Here is a 20,416-nt window from a genome sequence, read left to right as displayed (position 1 = left end):
CAACTTAGAATTTCAGGAGAAACAGACTAACACACTGAAAGCAAAGCAGGCATGCCGTGTGAGCACAGAGGAAATGGGGAGTAAGGAGGACTAGAGCCACAAGGTGCTGAGACTAGAATCATGTGCCCTGAGGTTGTGTAAGATTTAGGCGGGGCAGCAAGGAGGAGGAAGGGATCCCAGTGAGGCAAGCCCTGGCAAAAGCTCAGAGGAGGACTGAGTGTGACAGGTGTCACAGGGCAGAGGGCCCCGTCCAGACTGTTAGCTGGAATCCTGGATGAGGCCAACATTACACCTTCTTCCAGTCTCCGAGAGTTACGCCTCCTATTAACAGTCCCCAGACGCTAATTATGGATTCATTAAAATGATGTTAGTGAATGTTTACTGGGTTTCCAGATACTAGTCCTTTAGAAGGGTAATTTCTGTACATTGTTACCTTTTCAGAGAATGGCCTTGGGTTGTGCCATCCAATACAGTAGCTATTTGCCACGTGTGGCTGTGGAGCCCTTATGATATGGACAGTGTAAGTGAGCAACTGAATTTCTCATTTTATGTAATCTGAATTCATTAAATTTTAATTTTAAAATGAAAGCAGTATAAAATATTTTTCATTAAACCCAACTTTATTGTTTGGGGAGGGCTACATTTTAAACATAGTATTGTATAGCATATGATTGCTGTATCGCCGTATGTGTGTCCAATTTACTTTTTTTTAATGTGGCTACTAGAAAATTTTAAGTGACATATGCTGCCCACATTGCATTTTGCTTTGACAGCACTGGTCTAGAGTCTCACAACTCAGTGTGGTCTGGCTGGACTCACATGAGAGCCATCCCAGACCTTCAGGACCTGCACTTGACTAGGCTCCCCAGGTGAATCTTACCCACAATAAGAGAAGCAGTGATCTGGATGACCTCAGAAGACATCCAGCCACTGGCAGGTACCCAGCATGACCCCTGGAGGAGGCTGAGGGAGCAACAAGGAGACCCCTGCCTGCCATTGTGACACCACAGAGTAAACCCCATGGGTCACCTAGCCCCACCCTGGCTGGTGTCCTGCCCTCAGGACATCCTCTCCAATCCACCACACACCACCTTACCCCTCTGCTGGCAAGAGGGGACCTGATTCATCTTCACGCTAAACACTCATTCTACCCAACTGATTGAGACAGAACAGAAGATAAACTGAAACTTCTCTGCCTTCGCACTGCAAGAGTGAATGAGCGATTCCTCTCAACTGACTCAAAATGTTTGCCTCACCCAGGAGGTAAGTACAAGGATTTTGAAATCTCATGAACATCTCATACACATACCCTTACTGCTGGATTTGTAACACAGGTTACACTAACTCATCAATTTCATGTATTTCACATGGTCACAGTAAGGAGCTTGGAAATGCACTATAGGGTTCTACAAAATGGAATGAAAATGTGTTACTCAGCCTAGTTTTCATAGATAAAACTGGTTTGTCCATACCTTGGCCTATTACCTTTTCATCTTCCTTCATTAAAACTTCCATTTCTTCTTCCCTTGCCTCATCGTCTTCCTTCTCCTCTCTGTTCCCAGGGCTCCCTATGCCTTTCCTTTTTTCCTTTCATCTGTATTATTCTTGTTGCCAAAATCTGGAGCCCTGTAAAGGCCCAGTAGTGGTGGCAACAATAGAGCTGTGTGTCACCCCAGTGAGCTGGAAGAGCAGACATCAAGCTCTATGCCAGAGAACAGTGGGGCACCCCCAAAGTCCTGCTGGAAGCCAGCTCTGATCTGGAACTGGGAAGGACAACACACGGTCGAGCTCTTTCTGGTCTCAGAGAATCCAGGAGAGTCTTCAGGGATCCTTCCAGACCCGGGAAGACTCTCACACTCTGCAGAGAAGTTGCGGCTTGTTTAGGATTTGACCTACATTCAGAAACGACCAGCCTCCCAATTTTCAGCTCTAAGGATTACTTAAAAAAACAAATGGTGTTCATTCGCAAATATCTTGCCTTTCTCGTGAGAGAAAAATGAAGCTTGTGATTAGCCAGCAAACTAGCACATACACAAACACACACACACGTACACACACACATTCCAACAGAGGGAGCAATGTGGTGTGTTGTTGACCAGCTAGAAGTTAGAATCTCAAAGGAAAGAACAGGATAACTTAAGAGGTGCTTCTGGGACTGCAGAGCTGAGCTGGTGGTTCTGAAGAGCCATCGGAGTGTGGGCTCAGGCAGTTTCCCTGATTCAGAAGCAGCCCAAAGTGAACAGATGATAAAGAAGTGGATGTGAACATGACAGAAAAAGCCAGTCACGGCTTAGAGTAAATTTTATTATTGTTCTTTATCAGTGGTTTTCTAGGAGAGACACAGAGGGAATATGGGAGCGTCTGGTTGCTAATATGTACCTGAGAGGTATAAAGTACACTTACTCCATTGCCTCATTCTGCAGGAGGTCCCATAATCTGGCCTGCAATCTGTACATTTTGTTAAAGGTGACTGTGCCTTGGCTTTTACTGAGTGGCAGCCTGGTGATGAGTCAGGCGAATAGTCCTCAAAGATTGCCAATGTTGACTCTACCATTTACTAGCTTTGTGGCCTTGAGCAAGTCAAACCCTCTGAATCGGAACCCTCATTTGTAGAATGGGGATGCCACGTCTCTTTCACGCTGGTTGTGAGGATTAAGGAAGATGTCTGAAGGGTCTAGCAAGGTGTCTGCTGGTAGCACAGGTGCACTTCCCCTTCGTTGCTGCTTAGAGGCACTCTTCTTCTACCTGTTTCGATTTTCACAGAAGGACAACTCTTTGCCCTCATTTACCCCGGAGGGTAAATTTAACCCTCTGGGAGGTTAAGCAACTTGGCGAAAATCCTCAGTGCAGTCGTGCATAGGGGTCGTAAATAGAACTCGGATCTGCTGAGGGGTTTGGGTGGCGAAGTCCCGCCCCTCGAGTCCTCCCAACGAGGTGCAGACATTCCCTTAGAACGGGAGCCTGGGACCCCTAGCGTTAGGAGGCAGGGGCAGGGAAATGCCTGACTTTGGACTCCCAGCAGCCCGACACATCCCGAGCCCTGGCCCACCCGCCTGGGTGTAAGGAATCCCTCCGACTACCCCGTCTCTCCCGCCCTCCCGCCCAGCCTCACCAGGCGGTAGAGGGGCCGCGCCTCAGGTGGCCTAGCGCCCCGGCCCAGCTCCCGGACACACATGGCGCCGCCCTCCGCGGCTCGCCGGGTCCCTGGCCTGCCCTGGCCGTCCCTGCTCTCTGGGAGGGCCCCCGGGACACGGTTCTCAGCCCACGCAGGAAGACCCAGAGGAAGAAACAGCCCGGGTCCCCCGCCCCACCCGGTCAGGAAGCCCTGGGTGGTTGGCGGCCGTGGGGCGGGGCCTCGCAAACAATGCCAAAGACGCCCGGCACGTCGTCGCGGCAACGCGCCCCGTTGCTAGGCTACCGGGCGCCGTAGTAAACCGGAGGGAGCGCGTTACTCATCGGGGTGGGAGGGCGCGCTCGGAAGTGGAGATGGCGCGGCCCAGGCACCCTCCAGAGGCCCCCACCCGTTACGCCGCCGCCCCGCCCCGAGGTCCCCAAAAGCCCCCGACCCCAGCCGGCCCGCGGGCGCCGTCACCCGCGCGTGAGCGATTGCCCCACAGGAAGTGCAGATGTGGCTGCCCCTCTGATTCACTCCAGCTGCCTTGGGCCTAGAAGAAAGGCGGCTTCCTCTCCTGGAAATGACTGCGTTAGCAAAAGTCCTCAAACAATTCCATTAAAAGGCGGAAAGGGAAAGACGAGAACGAGGTCCCGAAACGCTTTTCCAGGCTCCTTCCCACTGAATTGAAGTGTTCCCAACACTCGGAATCTACGTTAGGAAGGCTAGAGTCATTTGATTGTGCGACTATTTGAGGTGATGTGGCCCTTAAATGTGGTTACAGCTGAGAAGAAATCCTGGAGCTGTGTCCTACAGTGATGTAGTCATTTTGAACACTAAGCACGGGCATTTTGGGGGCATTACTCTTCCCTTCCGAGTTGGGAAACAAATGTGAAAATGTCCCGTGTGAAGACCTTCTTTGTCTTCATCACTGAAGGAGCTGAAGGTTAGGCATTGATGTAAACATTGCAGTTAGAGCAGCAAAAGCTCAGAAAGTTGGAGATACATCATCCAAAATGGCTCTACTTGGTAGGGGACCACCCAGCTTGGAAAAGGATATAACATTTCCAATCTGTCACTGGTTTTTGAGCAATCTGTTTGTCCCCTGATCCCTGTGCACTAAAGATAATATACTATTTCATGAGATCATCACTGTTTTTGGGGCTTTGCTCATTTAAAAGCAGGAATGTTTCCACAGGTGAGAGGAAATGGATTGGCAGAGAATCTGTTTGATGAAACTCTGGGTGCATCTGCGTAAAAAGGCTTAGGGTGTGCCTGTGGACCCATGACTTCCTTTGTAGCTTCTCACTGCTCTTACATATGTGAATCCGGAAGCATCCTGTTTCCTTTAGCAACAGAAGGCTGTTTGGACTCACATCTTTATTCACATCTTCACTCAGGATTCCTAATTGTATCCATAAGCCTTTTTGCATTACAAACCTCATTCATTCATTCATAGATGTTAAAACACTGCTAGGCTCTGAGGATCAACAATGAATAAAACATAGCTGCTACTATATCAAGCAACTTACAGTCAGATGAGCATAACAGACAAGAAAGTCATGTGATGAGTTACATGAGAGAGGCACATGCTAGAACATGCAGGAGCAGAGAACAGGGGCAGGCATGGTCATCAGACCAGTGATAGCCGAAACATTTACACCCCACTCCAGCCTTTGTCTACTGAGTAATAGAAAGAAGTTAATGGCACGTGGGTTGGAAATCTAGCTCCTGGGAGGATAGAGATACTCCTGCCAGGGAGAGAAAACAAACCTTTCCGCGAAGATGCCAGTGTGGATGATGTGAAGAAAAAAGAAACAAACAAAACAAACAAACAAAAAAACACCGGATCCCTTAGCCCCAGGCCTTGGCATTAGGGAAGTGGTGTGGTATATAACCTGCTTTCCGGCTCAGCATTCACGCTTGTCATTTAATCACCCCTAACCTGCAGTGAACTCACAAAACAATAAATTGCATTCCCATTTACAAAGTATGTGTAGGTGGCCCCAAGACCACTGTTTTCTCTTGATGCACAGCCTAGTAAATGTGGTTTTGTCCAGCACAGGGAACAGGGACTGAGGACCTTACCAAATATGGGTTATCCCCCACCGTTGGCCTTGTGGTGTCATAAATTATGAGGTGCATATATATTCCTGCGGAGGTCATCTTGGAATGATCACAGTCCAACATGCCAGAGCTAAATACTGTTTTTAGGTGTGGAATCTTCGTGTCTGTGCTGAGTCATGAGCTTCTGAGCCGAACCTAATTATATTTATGTCGCATTGACTAGCAATTACTTCTTCTGTTCTAAGAGAGGAAAGGGAAGAAAAAAATATTAACATGCCCAAATTACAATGAAAGGAAGTGAGTGGGATGCTGGGCTCTGATGTTTGTGGCCAGGCAGAAAAACTCATGTTTTGTCAAAAAGAGGAAATTAAGACGTTGTGGCCAAGGGTCCTTGGGGAGGGGGAGATCAAGACTGGTCACATTCAGCAGCCAGGCAGCCAAGTACGCACACAAAATGCACAGCTTCCTAAGGGGTGGACCCAGGCTTTGTGGAGGCCTAAAATAATATAATTTTGGAGGCCCTCTTTAAGAAAAAGAGTACACAATTACAAGTGTAAATTAGGTAACAAGGTTTTAGAAGAGGTGGAGGGAGTAGGGGACATGGAAGCTGAAGTTTCATTAGCTTCACTCTAAATAAATCCACCCCTGAGCCTCCTCATATAACACACTTAAGAGTCTGCCACTCCCATCCCCATTTCCCTGGGGAAGGCAAACTTCAGGCTATTAAGGCACAGGGGGTGCGGTTTATGAGCAGAGGCAATAAAAACCAAAGACATAAGACCGTGCCAGACAGTGACTCAAGCGGGCTATGAGAAGTGTCTGCAAGTATTTGAAGGGTGTAAGCACAGAGAGGGGAAAATAATTGTTCACTGTTCTGGGTTGGAAAGACAATGAAGATACAATTAAGTAAAGAAAAATGTGCACAAAACTCATCAGGAAACATTGGCTAACTGTATTTTCTGATACCGTGGAGTTGTATTTCCCATGGGAAGTATATGAGGGATCTACTGAGTCACTGAAGCTGGAACTGGCCGCACAAAAAAAAAAATGCTACAGGAAACAATCCTACAAGACTCCTATAGGGAGTGGCTGGATGCCCTAAAGTTCAGCCTGAGCCCTGAATTCCACAGGGCTGACACATGGCATTCTGTAGATTAGCAGGCAGGGAAGATGCCAAATTTTTTAAAAAAAGGATCCTATGGGGAGGAGCAGCCACCTCCACCCACATTTTGCCGACTGATGGGGGAAGCACGTGACGGAAGCGGAAAGGATGAGGGGATAGCGCCACCCAGCGTTATGATGAAACTACTAGCTAGGAAACCAACAGCCGATGCAACTGTAAAAAAAAAAAAATAAAGAACACAAAATTCCTCCTTCTCCTCCCAAAGGAGAGTGGGTTCTGTCACAATAAATAAAGGGTTGTTTGGGCGATGCAGAAAATATACCTGAACATGGCACATGTTTATCAAATTTGCTTGTTAACATCAGTCTGAGGAGAGCAGACATTACAGGTAACAAAAGCAGGATCCAAAGCAACTCATTCAGCTAGAACGTGGACTAATTCAAACAATTGAGTTCAGAAGAACCTGCCTTTGATTCCCTAAACGAACTGCACAAATATAGAATGGGAAAAACACGACCTCATGGCTAGTCTGGAAGATGGGGAGGAAGGGCCAGGTGGGATACAGAGGGTTTTATTAAATGTAAGCCCAAAATGAGTCCAACAGGTACCATTTTACATGAATTCCCTGGGTATATATTAAGAACTTTCTAAAATTCCCAATCCCTGGGCCTCATCCAGAACTACTATGAAATCTCAGGGTGGATCCAGGAATCGGCATATTTTCCAAACTTCCAAAGATTGTTCTGATACTCCATCAGAACTGAGAACGACTGCTCTAATATGAAAGTGAGACCTTTAAGGAAGTTACATTTGAGACAAATGCAGTAGTTACAATGGAATATAGAAAGTGTTGTGAGAAGGCCGGGTGCAGTGGCTCACGCCTGTAATCCCAGCACTGTGGGAGGCCAAGGTGGGAGGACTGGTTGAGCCCAGGATTTTGAGATCAGCCCGGACAATATAGTGAGACCCTGTCTCTACTAAAATTAAAAATAATAATAATAATAAGTGTTGTGAGAGAGGTATAGTGTGACAAGGACCATGAGGAGGGAACTGTATGTCCTAGGGAGAAAAGAAACATTTTCAAAGAGTAGATGACTTTTTAGACTAATTTCGTTGAGAGGCAGGCAGTTCACCAGATAAAAAGAGATTGAAGGCATTCCAGGCAGAAGGAAGAGCATCAGCAAAGGCTTGGAGGATGAAAGTCCATGCAGCGTTTAGGGACTCACAAACAGCGGCAGAATCTCTTTCATCAACATTGGTGTCCCAATTAATTTGCACTTTTTTTTTTTTTGAGAGATGGAGTCTCGTTCTGTGGCCCAGGTTGGAGGGCAGTGGCACAATATCGGCTCACTGCAACCTCTGTCTCCCGGGTTCAAGAGATTCTCCTGCCTCAGCCTCCCGAGTAGTTGGGATTACAGGTGCCTGCCACAATGCCTGGTTATTTTTTATTTTTTATTTTTTTTGTATTTTTAAGTAGAGACAGGGTGTCACTATGTTGACCAGGCTAGTCTCAAACTCCTCACCTCCAGTGATCCAACTGCCTCAGCCTCCCAAAGTGCTGGGATTGCAGGCATGAACCATTGGGCCCAGCTGTTTGTACAATTTTGAGGAGAAAAAGAACAACTTGTACTTCTGACTGACTGGTGGCAAGAAGATATGCAAGCGACCCCTTACTGGTTTGTCAGATTACTTTTTCAACATTTTAGAAACTCTTTTTTGAAATATAAAATATTGTCATTCTTTTGCCTGAAGGTTGGGAGAGGAATGATAAATAGCCACGGCCTTCCGGATCCTGGAATTCATTTATCTCCAATCCTATCTGCATCCTCACCCCATCCCCAGCCAACACTCTCACTCAGCATTCCATGTGTAGAGAGAGATACTTAATAGTACTTATTCTAATGTTCTAACTGGAAGGTGGAGACCACCCATGGAACAGGGAAACTATTTCCTGTTCATGGCTCCATGAGGCCCTGACATTGCAGAGAACAGAGTTTCTTCAAAGGGCTGGGAAACCCTACTCAAGGGAAGGTAAACTTCTGCAGTAATGGTGACCTGCCATATCTTCATGTCTGCCATAAATTCAATTCCAATCCATTCACTCCAGTTACCTACAGAATGGCAGGCAGTGGAAACTAAACCATCATTTACTTTTTAAAGAAATGTTCCTCTGCAAATTGCAGGTCCTTGCTTCTTTATGCTTAATCCCAGATCCCCATTGGCAAGCTCTCTGGTGTAATCTCCCAGAACAGCTGGGCCCTGATTGCCTTGTCAATTATTAAATGCCCATGTTCCCTGTAAGGCAGCATTTAATCATGAGGCACTCCAAAGAATATGAGATAGAAAGGGAGGGGTAGGAGGAGAGGAAGGAGGGTAGGAAGACAGTTTGTATTCTTGCAACATTAAACCAAAGGGACCTGGAATGCAGATGGCATCCTTCGCTTCTTCCAGACAAGCTGCAAGGCGCTGACCATGGCCAAGGTAACTGGCTTCCCCTCATATTGCTCAAGGGATGCAGTCTACAGCTATTTTGTACCTGGCTCTTTTTGTGCACCTGCCTCATCGATCTGTTGTCCTTTCTAGCCTATACTAATTCTGGGTTACTCTGTTAATATATGTTGATGGATGGGTTACTGATTATACATTGGTGCCTAGGCACTTCCTAATGATCTAAGGGCCCAAGTGTTAGCGAAACCACTCTGTCCCTTTTCCAGAGAGTAAAGAGTCACCTTGGCATAGGATCTGTTGCATACACAAAGATAGAGTTGTTCTTGTGGCCATTACTTCTTCAGGATCACTTTATGGAAACCATTGCAAAATTAGATTTGTTCTTCCAATTCAAGAGGTAATTGGATCCTAGCAGGGAAAGGCATGTTTGGGGAAAGGAGTAAAGTATGTGGCAAAGGGCATGGTACTATAGGTGTTGAAGATAATTTTTGAAAATTATCGAGTGAAATTATCATTTGATATCAAAAAGATGATTTTTGAATGAGGTTCCTTGTGTCTCTGCCTGGTGGACACTCCTTCTGGAAGGAACCTCTTTGAGCGTCAGTCCAAGCTCTTTTTTATTCTTTGTTTCTCAAATTGCCTCTTCCTTAAATTGATTGTCACCTTGTTGCCACAAAGTGGGTGTATCTTAGCACGGGGTTCATTATTCTTTCTTATTTCTGAATAACCCCAAGAATAACTTGCAAATGTATATAACTTAAAGTGGATTGAATGTGGAGTAAAAATCTTGCAAGTGTAACTTGAAATGGATTGAGTGTGCAGTCAAAATCTGACATGATAATTGACAACTTTCCAAACCAGACTGAAAATGATTGTTGAAAAGTGAATGCTGAGGTCACAAAAGTTAGAATTGCCTGAGTCTTTAGGTCAGTCTTTACACCAAATAGTTAGTGAAGATGTTTTACCTGGAAATCCATTTCTTATTCAAGCAATGTAAGAATTATTAGAAAGGATGACTCATAGTAAGAGAATGATGACTAAAACCAATAGGATTTTCATAACTAAAACCAAGATGAAAACATTTTAGGAAAGGAGAACTGGGCAACACAGGACTTCAGTGTCTGGCAACAGAAAATCTTTCCTCCTCCCAGATGCTGCAGATTTTTTGTCCTTAGGCAAGGTCACCCAGAGTCTTGCAAGAACTGACAATTCTTGGCAGAGTTAATTTGTTGAGTGCTTTTAAAAGTAAAATCATATTAGCAGATCAGTGTTCAGAAGTTGTCTTGATCATGTTTTGTATATTGGTTTTACATACATATGATCTTTGTGTATTTCTTATTGCCATAAATAATAAGCACTTTGTGATATGCACTGTCTTAGTTCCTGGAAATTCTGAAGAACAAATTGTTTCATTTCTAAGGTAAAGTTCTCTGTTAATGTAGAAACATTAAGTTGGACGTGATAAGGGAGGGAAATTTATGGGCCTGTCCATTTAACTATGGTTTTATTTATGGCTCTTAAGCTAAGCAGATTTAAGTCTGATTAATTCTGATATGAAGGATCCCCTGGAAAGCTCAAGAAGGTTTACTTTAAGAAGCGTCTGTCAGCAACTAAGCATGGGCTTCTTTTCTGTTCAGTGTGCATTAATATAACTGTATAAACTGCTCTAACACAAAGTAAGAGACTTGCCAAATTACTTCTCTAAGTCAAATTAAATCTGGCTCCAAGCCACCACTCAACAAAGTTGGCAGTCCAATACTGGTCATATTTTAGCTTGCCCTCCTATTCTCTTAGGCTGAAAATGACATAGAGAGTAGGGGCTCCAGCCAGAGCCATCCGGGGGGCTTCAGTTCTTTCGGCAGCCTCTTCTATGTCCCCACTGTGAGGCAGGCACTTCTGCACCAGGCTGGAAGACACTGCCCTCCAGGTTCCTCTCCACTGACCAAGGGCTTGGCTGCCGACACCCTACCCATGGCTCTGTGGACACCAAACCTGCTGTCCAGCCTACACAGGCACGACAATTTCAGATGCGAGCATTTGAAATTCTATTGTCTCTGTGGCAGTGGATGGAAGCTGGGCCCGACTGCTACCTCTCCCAGAACCATAAGCCCCGTCTCCTCTCCAAAGGTTTCAATAGCCCCACGTCCCAGTAGGTTCACTGCCCTCTTTTATCCTCCAGGCCCCAAAGCATCCATCTGCTTCCCCCGGAGGTTTCCAGTTTAATATTCATTGCCATACTCCTTTCAGAGGAAGCTATAATGCAGGGAAGAGGACACCAGTAGCTCACTACATTGTTACAATAGCAAACGCTTCAGCAAGTCAGTGCTACTACCTGTCAGGGAAGACAAAGCCAAAAACGATTACCACGAAGAGCATTTGGAATGGATGCTCTTTTTTCTAAACTTGTACATAAAGTTGAGACTTTATGTAAAAGTTTTCCAGAAGTTGTCAATTGCCTTGTCAATTATTAATTATATAATTATATGTTAATATATGTATATATATTAATATTATTTTATATAAAGTTAAAAGTTTATATAAACTATTATGTAAAAGTTTATATAACTGGCCAGGCGCAGTGGCTCACACCTGTAATCCCAGCACTTTGGGAGGTCGAGGCAGGCAGATCACCTGAGATCAGGAGATCAAGACCAGCCTGGCCAGCATAGTGAAACCCCATCTCTACTAAAAAAATACAGAAAAAAGGAGTCAGTGCTTGTAATCCCAGCTACTCAGGAGAATCTCTTGAACCCAGGAGGTGGAGGTTGTGGTGAGCCAAGATTGTGCCATTGCACCCCAGCCTGGGCAACAAGAGTGAAACTCCATCTCAAAAAAAAAAGAAAAAGTTTATATAACCTCTGACTGAGGTCATTGCTATCTGATGCTTATTCAGAACATCCTCAATTTACTCAGTCGTTTAGTACTGAGTGTCTAATGTGTAAAATACCGTGCTAGTTGCTGTGGGAAAGATAAAAATCACAAAGACACATTTGCTACCTAATGGCAGCTTGAAATCTTGGAGGGAAGATAAGACATGACCAAAAATACATATGAAAAGAGTACCATTAAGAAGGCACATACCACACTCCTTGAAGCCCTACCAAGCCTCACTTCCCATGGAAGGTGCTGTTTAGGGGATGTCCCTGAAGCAGCTGGGACTTGGGGTGAGCCTCAGAGGGGCAGGACTTCAGTAGACAGGGCCTGGCCAGCAGTGGTATTAATATTTGCAGCAATCCACCTTCTCTCTCTCTTGCTCAATCTGCTGGTCCAAGAACTCCAGGTAGTGGCTGCTGGCAGATGCATCACTGCTACTCAGAATGATCCCCCTACTGTTTGTTGGTGGGGTCATTATGGCACTGACCATAAAGGTACACACACACACACACACACACACACACACACACACACACACACCCTCCCTAGGATTTGCCAGCTGGAGGCTATGTTGATTCTCCTCTCACCATTTGAAGCAGAAATGGAAGATTTTAACACATTCACATCCAATTCATTCTGACTTCTGCATTCATCATTCTAACTTGTCCTGTCTGGTGGATCACCTTTACCCTACTTCTGTGTATTGCTGCATATCATGCCCAGAGGCCACCCCTGTCATTCAGTCTATGCAAATCACCGCTTTTCTGCAGTTGGACCTGTGTAAGGTTCAACCTGAAGAAGCATCATCCCTGCGTTGTGTAGAGGCCAGGAGAAAACTTTCCCTTTGCCCTCCGAAGGTTCACTGAAAATCACTGACAAGAGGCAGATTAATAGGAGAAAAAACATACAAGTTTATTTGATCATAGTTTCACATGAGAAGGGAACCTTCAGAATGAAGACCCAAAGATGCAGGGAAAATTGTCTGTTTTTATGCTTAGGTTCAAAAAAGTATGGACAGTCACGTAGAAATATGATTGGACATCAAGGGCATGATCTACTGTTTTTTTGTTTATTTATTGTTCTTTATTTTTTAGAGACAGATAGTCCAGACTGGAGTGCAGTGGCACAGACTGCACTCTGTAAAACAGACTTCAGAGATAGTCTGTTGCCCAGACTGGAGTGCAGTGGCATGATCATGGCTCACTGCAGCCTCGACCTCCTGGGCTCAGGTGATCCTCCCACCTCAGCCTCAAAAGTAGCTGGGACTACAGGCACGCACCCTCATGCCCGGCTAATTTTTCACAGTGACAGGGTCTCACTATGTTACCCAGGCTCGTCATGAATTCCTGAACTCAAGCAATCCTCCCACCTCTGGGAGGGATTACAGTGCTAGGATTACAGGCGTGAGCCACTGCATCTGGCCGGATCTAATAACGTTAATAGACTGAGTGGGGAAACCCAGCAAGGCCTGCCTCTCGTTGGCCTCTCTGAGCGTGCATTTCTTCCTTCCGGGTGTGGGGCAGGACCCTCTCTGGAATGGGAGTCTTATGACCCACAGTCACACAAGCTAGGTCAGATAACTTCTTTAGGGTCAGTGTGTACACAGAAAGGCAGAGGGAAAGTTAGAGTAATATTTTTAGGTTTTATGGCTGGCTCTGGGGAAAGGGGCTCTGGTTTCTATGACCCATCTTGAGGAAGAGGGATTCTAGTTTCTGTGACTAGCCTCGGGCAAGAGTGGGAGTGAGACAGGAGGACAGGAGAAGGTCAGAGAGAGCTGCTCTGAGGCCCCCGTGCGGGCATATGGTTTTCTGAGACCCTCCAGGTGCTTGCTGCAGACCACTCCTGAAGCCGGGCTTCCATGCGGCCCCTGGAGAAAACTGTCAGAGGAGGGTTGTGCCTATCTGCCGTGGAGGGGTATGGCTTGAGCAGAGGGAGCACAGGGAAAGGCGGCCAAATCTCCGAGGCAGCTCTGAGTCAAGCTCCCTTGCTCCCTTCCCTTCCACTTGTGCTTGTCTATTACAGATGGAGCTCGCGAAGGCCTTTTCTGGCCAGCGGACACTCCTATCTGCCGTCCTCAGCATGCTATCACTCAGCTTCTCCACAATATCCCTGCTCAGCAACTACTGGTTTGTGGGCACACAGAAGGTGCCCAAGCCCCTGTGCGAGAAAGGTCTGGCAGCCAAGTGCTTTGACATGCCAGTGTCCCTGGACGGAGATACCACCAACGCATCCACCCAGGAGGTGGTACAATACAACTGGGAGACTGGGGACGACCGGTTCTCCTTCCGGAGCTTCCGGAGTGGCATGTGGCTATCCTGTGAGGAAACTGTGGAAGAACCAGGTAGCCTAAATTCTGGGATATAAGAGCAACGGGGTCAGGGTGGGCAAGGGATCTAATGCAGGCATGGAAACCAGGTAGGCCCGCTTAGGGCTGGGGTTGCCCTGGGAAGTGCAGCACTGCCCACACCCTAGGGGGCCTCATCTCCTTCTCCCAGTGCAGAACCTTCCACCTCTGTGTAGTGTCCTTCTCTATGGCAGCCCCTTCTAATAAGGTTGGCTTTTCACTTCCTCCCTCTGTAGTAGACTTGTTGGTTCAAAATAGCATGTTAAAATAGAATTAACCTTAGAAGTTTCATTTAGACCATTCACATTATGAGAATTTCCAGTCTAGAGACCGAGAATTGCTGTTTAGAAACAAAACGAAGGGAGAGGAATATTGTAGGAAAGCCCTAGCTCTGCTCAACTGTGACCTCATAGAAATAACTTTGTTTCTTTCTTTTTTTTTTTTTTTTGGTTTTTTTTTTTTTGAGACGGAGTTTCACTCTTGTTGCCCAGGTTGGAGTGCAATGGCACCATCTCGGCTCACTGCAACCTCCGCCTCCCAGGTTCAAGCAATTTTCCTGCCTCAGCCTCCCGAGTAGCTGGGATTACAGGCATGTGCCACCATGCCCGGCTAATTTTGTATTTTTAGTAGAGATGGGGTTTCTCCATGTTGGTCAGGCTGGGCTCCAACTCCCGACCTCAGGTGATCCGCCCACCTCGGCCTCCCAAAGTGCTTAAGATTACAGGCATGAGCCATAACGCCCAGCCTATAACTTCGCTTCTATAGGCTTTGATTTGCTCATTTGTGAGATGAAAGCATCACAGCAGATAATCTTTACAGCCTTTTCCTGGCCCCAAAGTGTTTTATCTTTCTAAGTATTACTGCTACCATTTAAAAGTGGGGGAACTGAAGCCAGCCAGCTAGGGTAACTAGATCACGTAGGGGAGCACGCAAGGAGCTGAAGGCAGATCTGCCAGATCTCCTGCCCCTCGGTGCACACTAGCAAAGCAGGCAGGTGCTGGTCGATGTGTGTTCCTCAGGTTTGGAGGAATGAGCTGAAGGCACCTCCTCTTCCCTGCCCAGAGCACTGAAAGGCAACTCTGTGTCCTGGGAAGAAAGTACCTGGTAGTGAAGTTTTTCTAATGCCCAGAATCATGAACCATTTGATATCTGCTACTTCTCCCTATTTGAGCTAAAAGGGAGATGGAAGAGGAATTTTTTTTTTAAATGTGTGTATTTACATTTATATTTATTATTGTGCCACTTAGCACTGCTCCATCCCCAGTCCTGGAAACAATTTAGAGCCCTTCGGTCCAGTGGTACAGCGGCAGCAAAAGGTATTAGTTAACACTAAGATCATTAACTCTTCAGGACATGGGAAATGGGAATATTAAGCTATGTAGGTGCTCTCAGGGAAACAGCTTCTGCATTATCAGAGACTGAAGAGAGAGAAAATCAACTGGGCTGACTCATGGCTGTGCCATTCATTCACCCAGGTATTCTTTCCTGCTTTCCTGCTCTATGCGGGGCAGGTGCTGTCAGAGCAGAGGGAGCAGCACCAGGTATGGGGTGGGGAAGGTTTTTATTCCGACCATCCCAGGGAGCAGTTCCATGACGTTGCACCTTGTATGTTTCAGGGGAGAGGTGCCGAAGTTTCATTGAACTCACACCACCAACCGAGAGAGGTGAGAAAGGACTACTGGAATTTGCCACGTTGCAAGGCCCATGTCACCCCACTCTCCGATTTGGAGGGAAGCGGTTGATGGAGAAGGCTTCCCTCCCCTCCCCTCCCTTGGGGCTTTGTGGCAAGTATGTGTCTGATAAGGAATTTACAGTAGTTACCATTGATTTGAGCCTCTCCGGATCTAAACTGCACTGTCATCTCCCACTTTTCTCTTCTGAGCCCCACAGGGTGACACAAATTCCCCCTTGAACTGACTTTCATTCATATGCGGGAATGCAAAAAAGGAACAGCGGGGATAAGTGAGATTCACAAATAGAAAACCACCAACAGCGCTAACCTACTCTGGTTGCCAAGTAACCGCGTAGGAAGGCTTAGGTTTTTCCTCCTCCTCCTCCACTATTATTATTATTATTATTTGGTCAAATGAAAGGAAAGGAGTGGAGAAAGGAGGCAGGGAGGGAACCGTCCCAAAATTAAATGAGGAAAAAGAGGACAAAAATGATAACGAGAGCAACATTATTTCCCTGCAGGATTTATGAAAATTCGATGATTTCTTCTCAAATCTCCCTAACAGTATTTACAGTCGATCAAACTTACTTGGGTATATATTGGTTATAGAGTGGGAGCTGTGAGCGACGTCAAAGAACCAGAATGAAGTAATGTTCCTCCCTGATTTCAGCTGTGCCTCATTCTCCCCTTCTCAGACGCTGCTAGGGTCTTAACTCCTAATAGGCATCCTATGCTCACCGTTTGTTCAGTTTTTTAACTGAGGGTGAGCGCTCCCTCTTCCTCTGGTTTCTGGCAGAAATCCTATGGTTATCCCTGGGAACGCAGATCACCTACATCGGACTTCAATTCATCAGCTTCCTCCTGCTACTAACGGACTTGCTACTTACTGCGAACCCTGCCTGTGGGCTCAAACTGAGCGCCTTTGCTGCTGTTTCCTCTGTGCTGTCAGGTGAGCTGCTCCTGGAGTGGGAGGGGGTGGTTGGCCCTGGCCACCTTTGAAGCCCTAGCTGGAGGACTTGAGTCTTTGCCCTGAAGGGGAGAAGGAGCCCAAAGGCAGTATAAAGAATGGAGGTAGGCATCTTTAATTTTAAATTGAAGTAACATGTGAAATTGTATATTGGATCACCATGTACTTTACAAAATGATTTACCTCTAGGTTCCTTTATTTGCAAGTTTCTCAATATGTAAAATCTATTGTTTGGGTTATTTTTCAGCTGTGACATATACACAGCTTTTCAAGACCAGTCTCCATTGGATAAAGTGAGAGATGCACATATAAAATGAAGAATTAAGCCAACATTGGGGTGTGGGTGGGAAGGAGTAGGGGTCGGGTGCAGTGGCCTTGGGTGCAGCATTGACTCAGACTTTTTCCATAGCTCTCAGCCTACAGTCTGGAATCACCTATTGCAAAGATGTGCATTTAAGGAGAAGCCTCCATTGTGGATTATTCTTCAGGAAATGTGGTGGCATAGGGTAATGGGTTACTCCAACAGAGGCTGCGCCTGACTGCAAGAAGGGTGATCCAAAATCATACTCCTGGCAGATGGCGTGAAAGCCTTTCTCTAAGGGCTCTGCCTTCCTGTTTCCTCCATAGGTCTCTTGGGGATGGTGGCCCACATGATGTATTCACAAGTCTTCCAGGCGACTGCCAACTTGGGTCCGGAAGACTGGAGACCACATGTTTGGAATTATGGCTGGGCCTTCTAGTAAGTGCTGTCATCTCCTGAACCTTTGTACCCAGCCAACCTTCATGAGATTTTCTACCCCCAGCTAGATGCTTATTCGGTGAAGCCCTGCCTTCTCTTCATCCCTCATCCCAGGAGCCTGTCAACCACACACAGGGCTGCATCATCAGGACACATGCGTTCTTCCCTGCCTTGAGTGGGTACAGGGAGGATTCCTCCAGGGTGTCTTGGGAGGATGTTATTTTGTCCAGTTTTCCTGCTCATCAGCTGTGGCAGTTGCCTCTTCACCTGGCATACATGTCGCCCTGGGGAAACAAGACTGATTTTGTAGGCCTTATGGAAATGTGCTCTATTTTTTCTTAATGATTCAAGGTATTAGAGAACAGAGCAATCGAGAAATCCCTTTGAAATTTGGACTGAACTGCATTCTCTGTAAATGGCTTACTCCTCTCCTCTTCACTTCCTTCTATATCCATTCTTATTCTATTGAACCGTGTTGGAAATAACACTTCACTACCACAGTCATTCTCTAACCCTTAAAGAACTAAGGGGGTCAGTCATTTTAGATTTCTCTTAAAAAGACAGCGACAGCAAACATCACGAGCAACACATTCAAGTTAAATATTACCTTTGAGAGCTCTTACTTTCTCCCTTAAGGAGCACTCTTTATTCACAGCAAGCTGTCAACTTGTACTGATATTTACTAAGTGCTAAGTACTTTGAGAGCACTGAAAAGACACAGTGATGGGCTCAAGTTTCCACTCAGAGAAGGAAGCCTGTTGTGAGGCCCTATCCACTTTCCCGTGGCACAGTCTGTGCTAATAATTTGGGAGTCTGAGTCTACTCCACCAGCCAGGGCATCGGCTCAATGCAGTTCCCAGATCCAGCATTTCTCATCTTTTGTCTGTCTTCAGGCCATTCTTGGCATTACGGCTGTGGAGCTCAGGCTAGGCAACGCCCATCAGTCAACTCCAGAAGCATCCCAGACTGAACCTACTGCGTTTGTCAGAGGCAACAGATACGAACACACAGTGCCTGCATGTGACCTGGCTTTAACCATCACTTGGCCTCATGAAATCCCTCCCTAACCTCACAAAACTTCCTGTTTCCTGAGCTTCCCAGAACCACAGGGAGATTTAGGGATTTGGTTTTCCAAGTTTTCAGGAATGTGTTTAATATAGTTCCCTAGTGTCTTCTTTTCCTTTCTTGAATCCATCCAGATTCCCTTAATCTCCAGCTCCTCTCCCATCCATTATGAACTCCCTTAAGCCAAAACCACACTGTTTTCATATGAAGCAAATTCTATTAGTACAACCTGTAATACCTCCTGATTTGTAGTAAATGTTTTCCTGAATGACTTTCAGAGGCTCAACTTTGTGGGCCCTAACACTGCTAGGTTCAAAACAAAGGAAGATGGAAGAGGGATGATTCCTCCCAGCATCTAAGTTGGGGGACATCTTTGGCAGAGTGTGTGTGTGTGTGTGTGTGTGTATTGGGGTGGGAGAGGGAGGGTATGCAGTGGGTTATGTCCACTGCATACAGCTCAGCTTCAGGCCTGGGGAATCTTGGAGATTTTATAAGGGTCAATGCAGCTTGGGAAACAGGAGTCCAAATACGCACAGACACACACACACACACTCACAAAATAGGCACACCAGATAGAAAAGGGCATGGCACCGACAACTCATCAATTCAGTGAAAACAAATCCATTAAGCTCCTAGTCTGATACTAGGACTACGTGAGTCATTCTCTTTTCAGAAATCGGTAAGTTCTCTTCCCACAGTTCTTTACCTGAAACATGGTGGAAAGTCCCTAAATCCCTACAAGGCATTAAGCTAGTCCACTAGTAGGAAGAGGTCATGGTATTTTCCTCTCAAGAAAGTCCTATTCTTATTGTCCAATCTTTTTGTGCGTTTGTCCCTAGCATGGCCTGGCTCTCCTTCACCTGCTGCATGGCGTCAGCTGTCACCACCTTCAACATGTACACCAGGATGGTGCTGGAGTTCAAGTGCAAGCATAGTAAGAGCTTCAAGGAACCCCCGAACTGCCTACCACATCACCACCGGTGTTTCCCTCGGCAGCTGTCAAGTGCAGCCCCCACCGCGGGTCCTTTGACCGGCTACCACCAGTATCATAATCAGCCCATCCACTCTGTCTCTGAGGGAGTCGAATTCTACTCTGAGCTGCGGAACAAGGGATTTCAACGAGAGGCCAGCCAGGAGCTGAAAGAAGCAGTTAGGTCATCTGTAGAGGAAGAGCAGTGTTAGGAGTTAAGCGAGTTTGGGGAGTAGGCTTGAGCCCTACCTTACACGTCTGCTGATTATCAACATGTGCTTAAGCCAACGTCCGTCTCTTGAGCATGGTTTTTAGAGGCTATGAATAAGGGTTATCTTTAAGTCCTAAGGGATTCCTGGGTGCCATGGCTCTCTTTTCCTCTACAGCTCCATCTCGTTTCACCCACCCCACATCTCACACATCCAGAATTCCCTTCTTTACTGATAGCTTCTGTGCCAGGTTCTGGGCTAAACCATGGAGATAAAAAGAGGAGTAAAATATACTTCCTGACTGACCTTAAGGGTCTGATAAATCTAGTTATCAGTCTGGAAATTGGAGAAATGGAGGTGAGCAAATTAACGGTAGTATGACTGTGGCTCAACTTTCCATGTACACGCGAATTGTTCTGGAAGTCACAGATGGGAAGACAGAAGCACCCCTGAGTGCTTTGCCATGTAGCACAGAGGTCCCCCACACTGCCTGAGACAGTGTCCTGCATCCACACAGTAGGTACCAGTAAAAGTGTTATTAAATATTGTCCCAGGAGCCCTTAGGAGAGTGGTTTAACATGAGAAGGCGCCAACAGCACACAGGGTCAGGGTCACTTCTAGAAATAGCCCACCAAGGCTATTCAGATGGGACTGTGGTTCCCTTCTGGACAGTCATACTAGGGACTTGCCAGTGAACAAAGGGGCACAGGCTCCTCTCTGGATCCCACCTTTTCATCCCTTCTGAGAAATGTACTCTATTATTTCCTCCATAAAGAATGCCACCCATCTACTTGCCCATTCTCTTTTCCATATGGGGAAACAAACC

At 46.2% G+C, this 20,416-nt stretch overlaps 1 protein-coding gene across 10 annotated transcripts; it reads left to right on the top strand.

Annotated features, from left to right (window-relative positions):
* Nucleotides 1–1,002: 1,002 nt before the first annotated feature.
* GSG1 (germ cell associated 1) lies at nt 1,003–20,376 on the top strand. Of its 10 annotated transcripts, XM_011954037.1 has the most exons (8): nt 1,003–1,263; nt 13,647–13,965; nt 15,216–15,284; nt 15,585–15,756; nt 16,437–16,589; nt 17,235–17,346; nt 19,251–19,340; nt 19,421–19,667. In XM_011954037.1, the coding sequence occupies exons 1-8, from the start codon at nt 1,216–1,218 to the stop codon at nt 19,439–19,441; spliced, it is 984 nt and encodes a 327-aa protein (XP_011809427.1). In that variant the 5' UTR covers nt 1,003–1,215; the 3' UTR covers nt 19,442–19,667. The 10 variants fall into 10 exon arrangements, with proteins under 10 accessions (XP_011809427.1, XP_011809393.1, XP_011809436.1 ...); XM_011954003.1 differs by having other exon boundaries at nt 15,585–15,632; nt 19,251–20,376; XM_011954046.1 differs by having other exon boundaries at nt 19,251–20,376.
* Nucleotides 20,377–20,416: the final 40 nt, after the last annotated feature.

Source organism: Colobus angolensis, unplaced genomic scaffold, assembly GCF_000951035.1.
Source record: "Colobus angolensis palliatus isolate OR3802 unplaced genomic scaffold, Cang.pa_1.0 Scaffold11, whole genome shotgun sequence".
Classification (NCBI taxonomy): domain Eukaryota; kingdom Metazoa; phylum Chordata; class Mammalia; order Primates; family Cercopithecidae; genus Colobus; species Colobus angolensis.
Note: the sequence above shows the minus strand (reverse complement) of the source record. Positions and strands in the feature narration are given on the sequence as shown.

Coding starts and splice junctions, on each gene's coding strand:
- GSG1 (XM_011954003.1), top strand. CDS start 1,216: ATGAGCGATTCCTCTCAACTGACTCAAAATGTTTGCCTCACCCAGGAG. Junction 13,966..15,215: donor GGAAACTGTGGAAGAACCAG/GTAGCCTAAATT, acceptor TGTGCCACTTAG/CACTGCTCCATCCCCAGTCC. Junction 17,347..19,250: donor AATTATGGCTGGGCCTTCTA/GTAAGTGCTGTC, acceptor GTTTGTCCCTAG/CATGGCCTGGCTCTCCTTCA.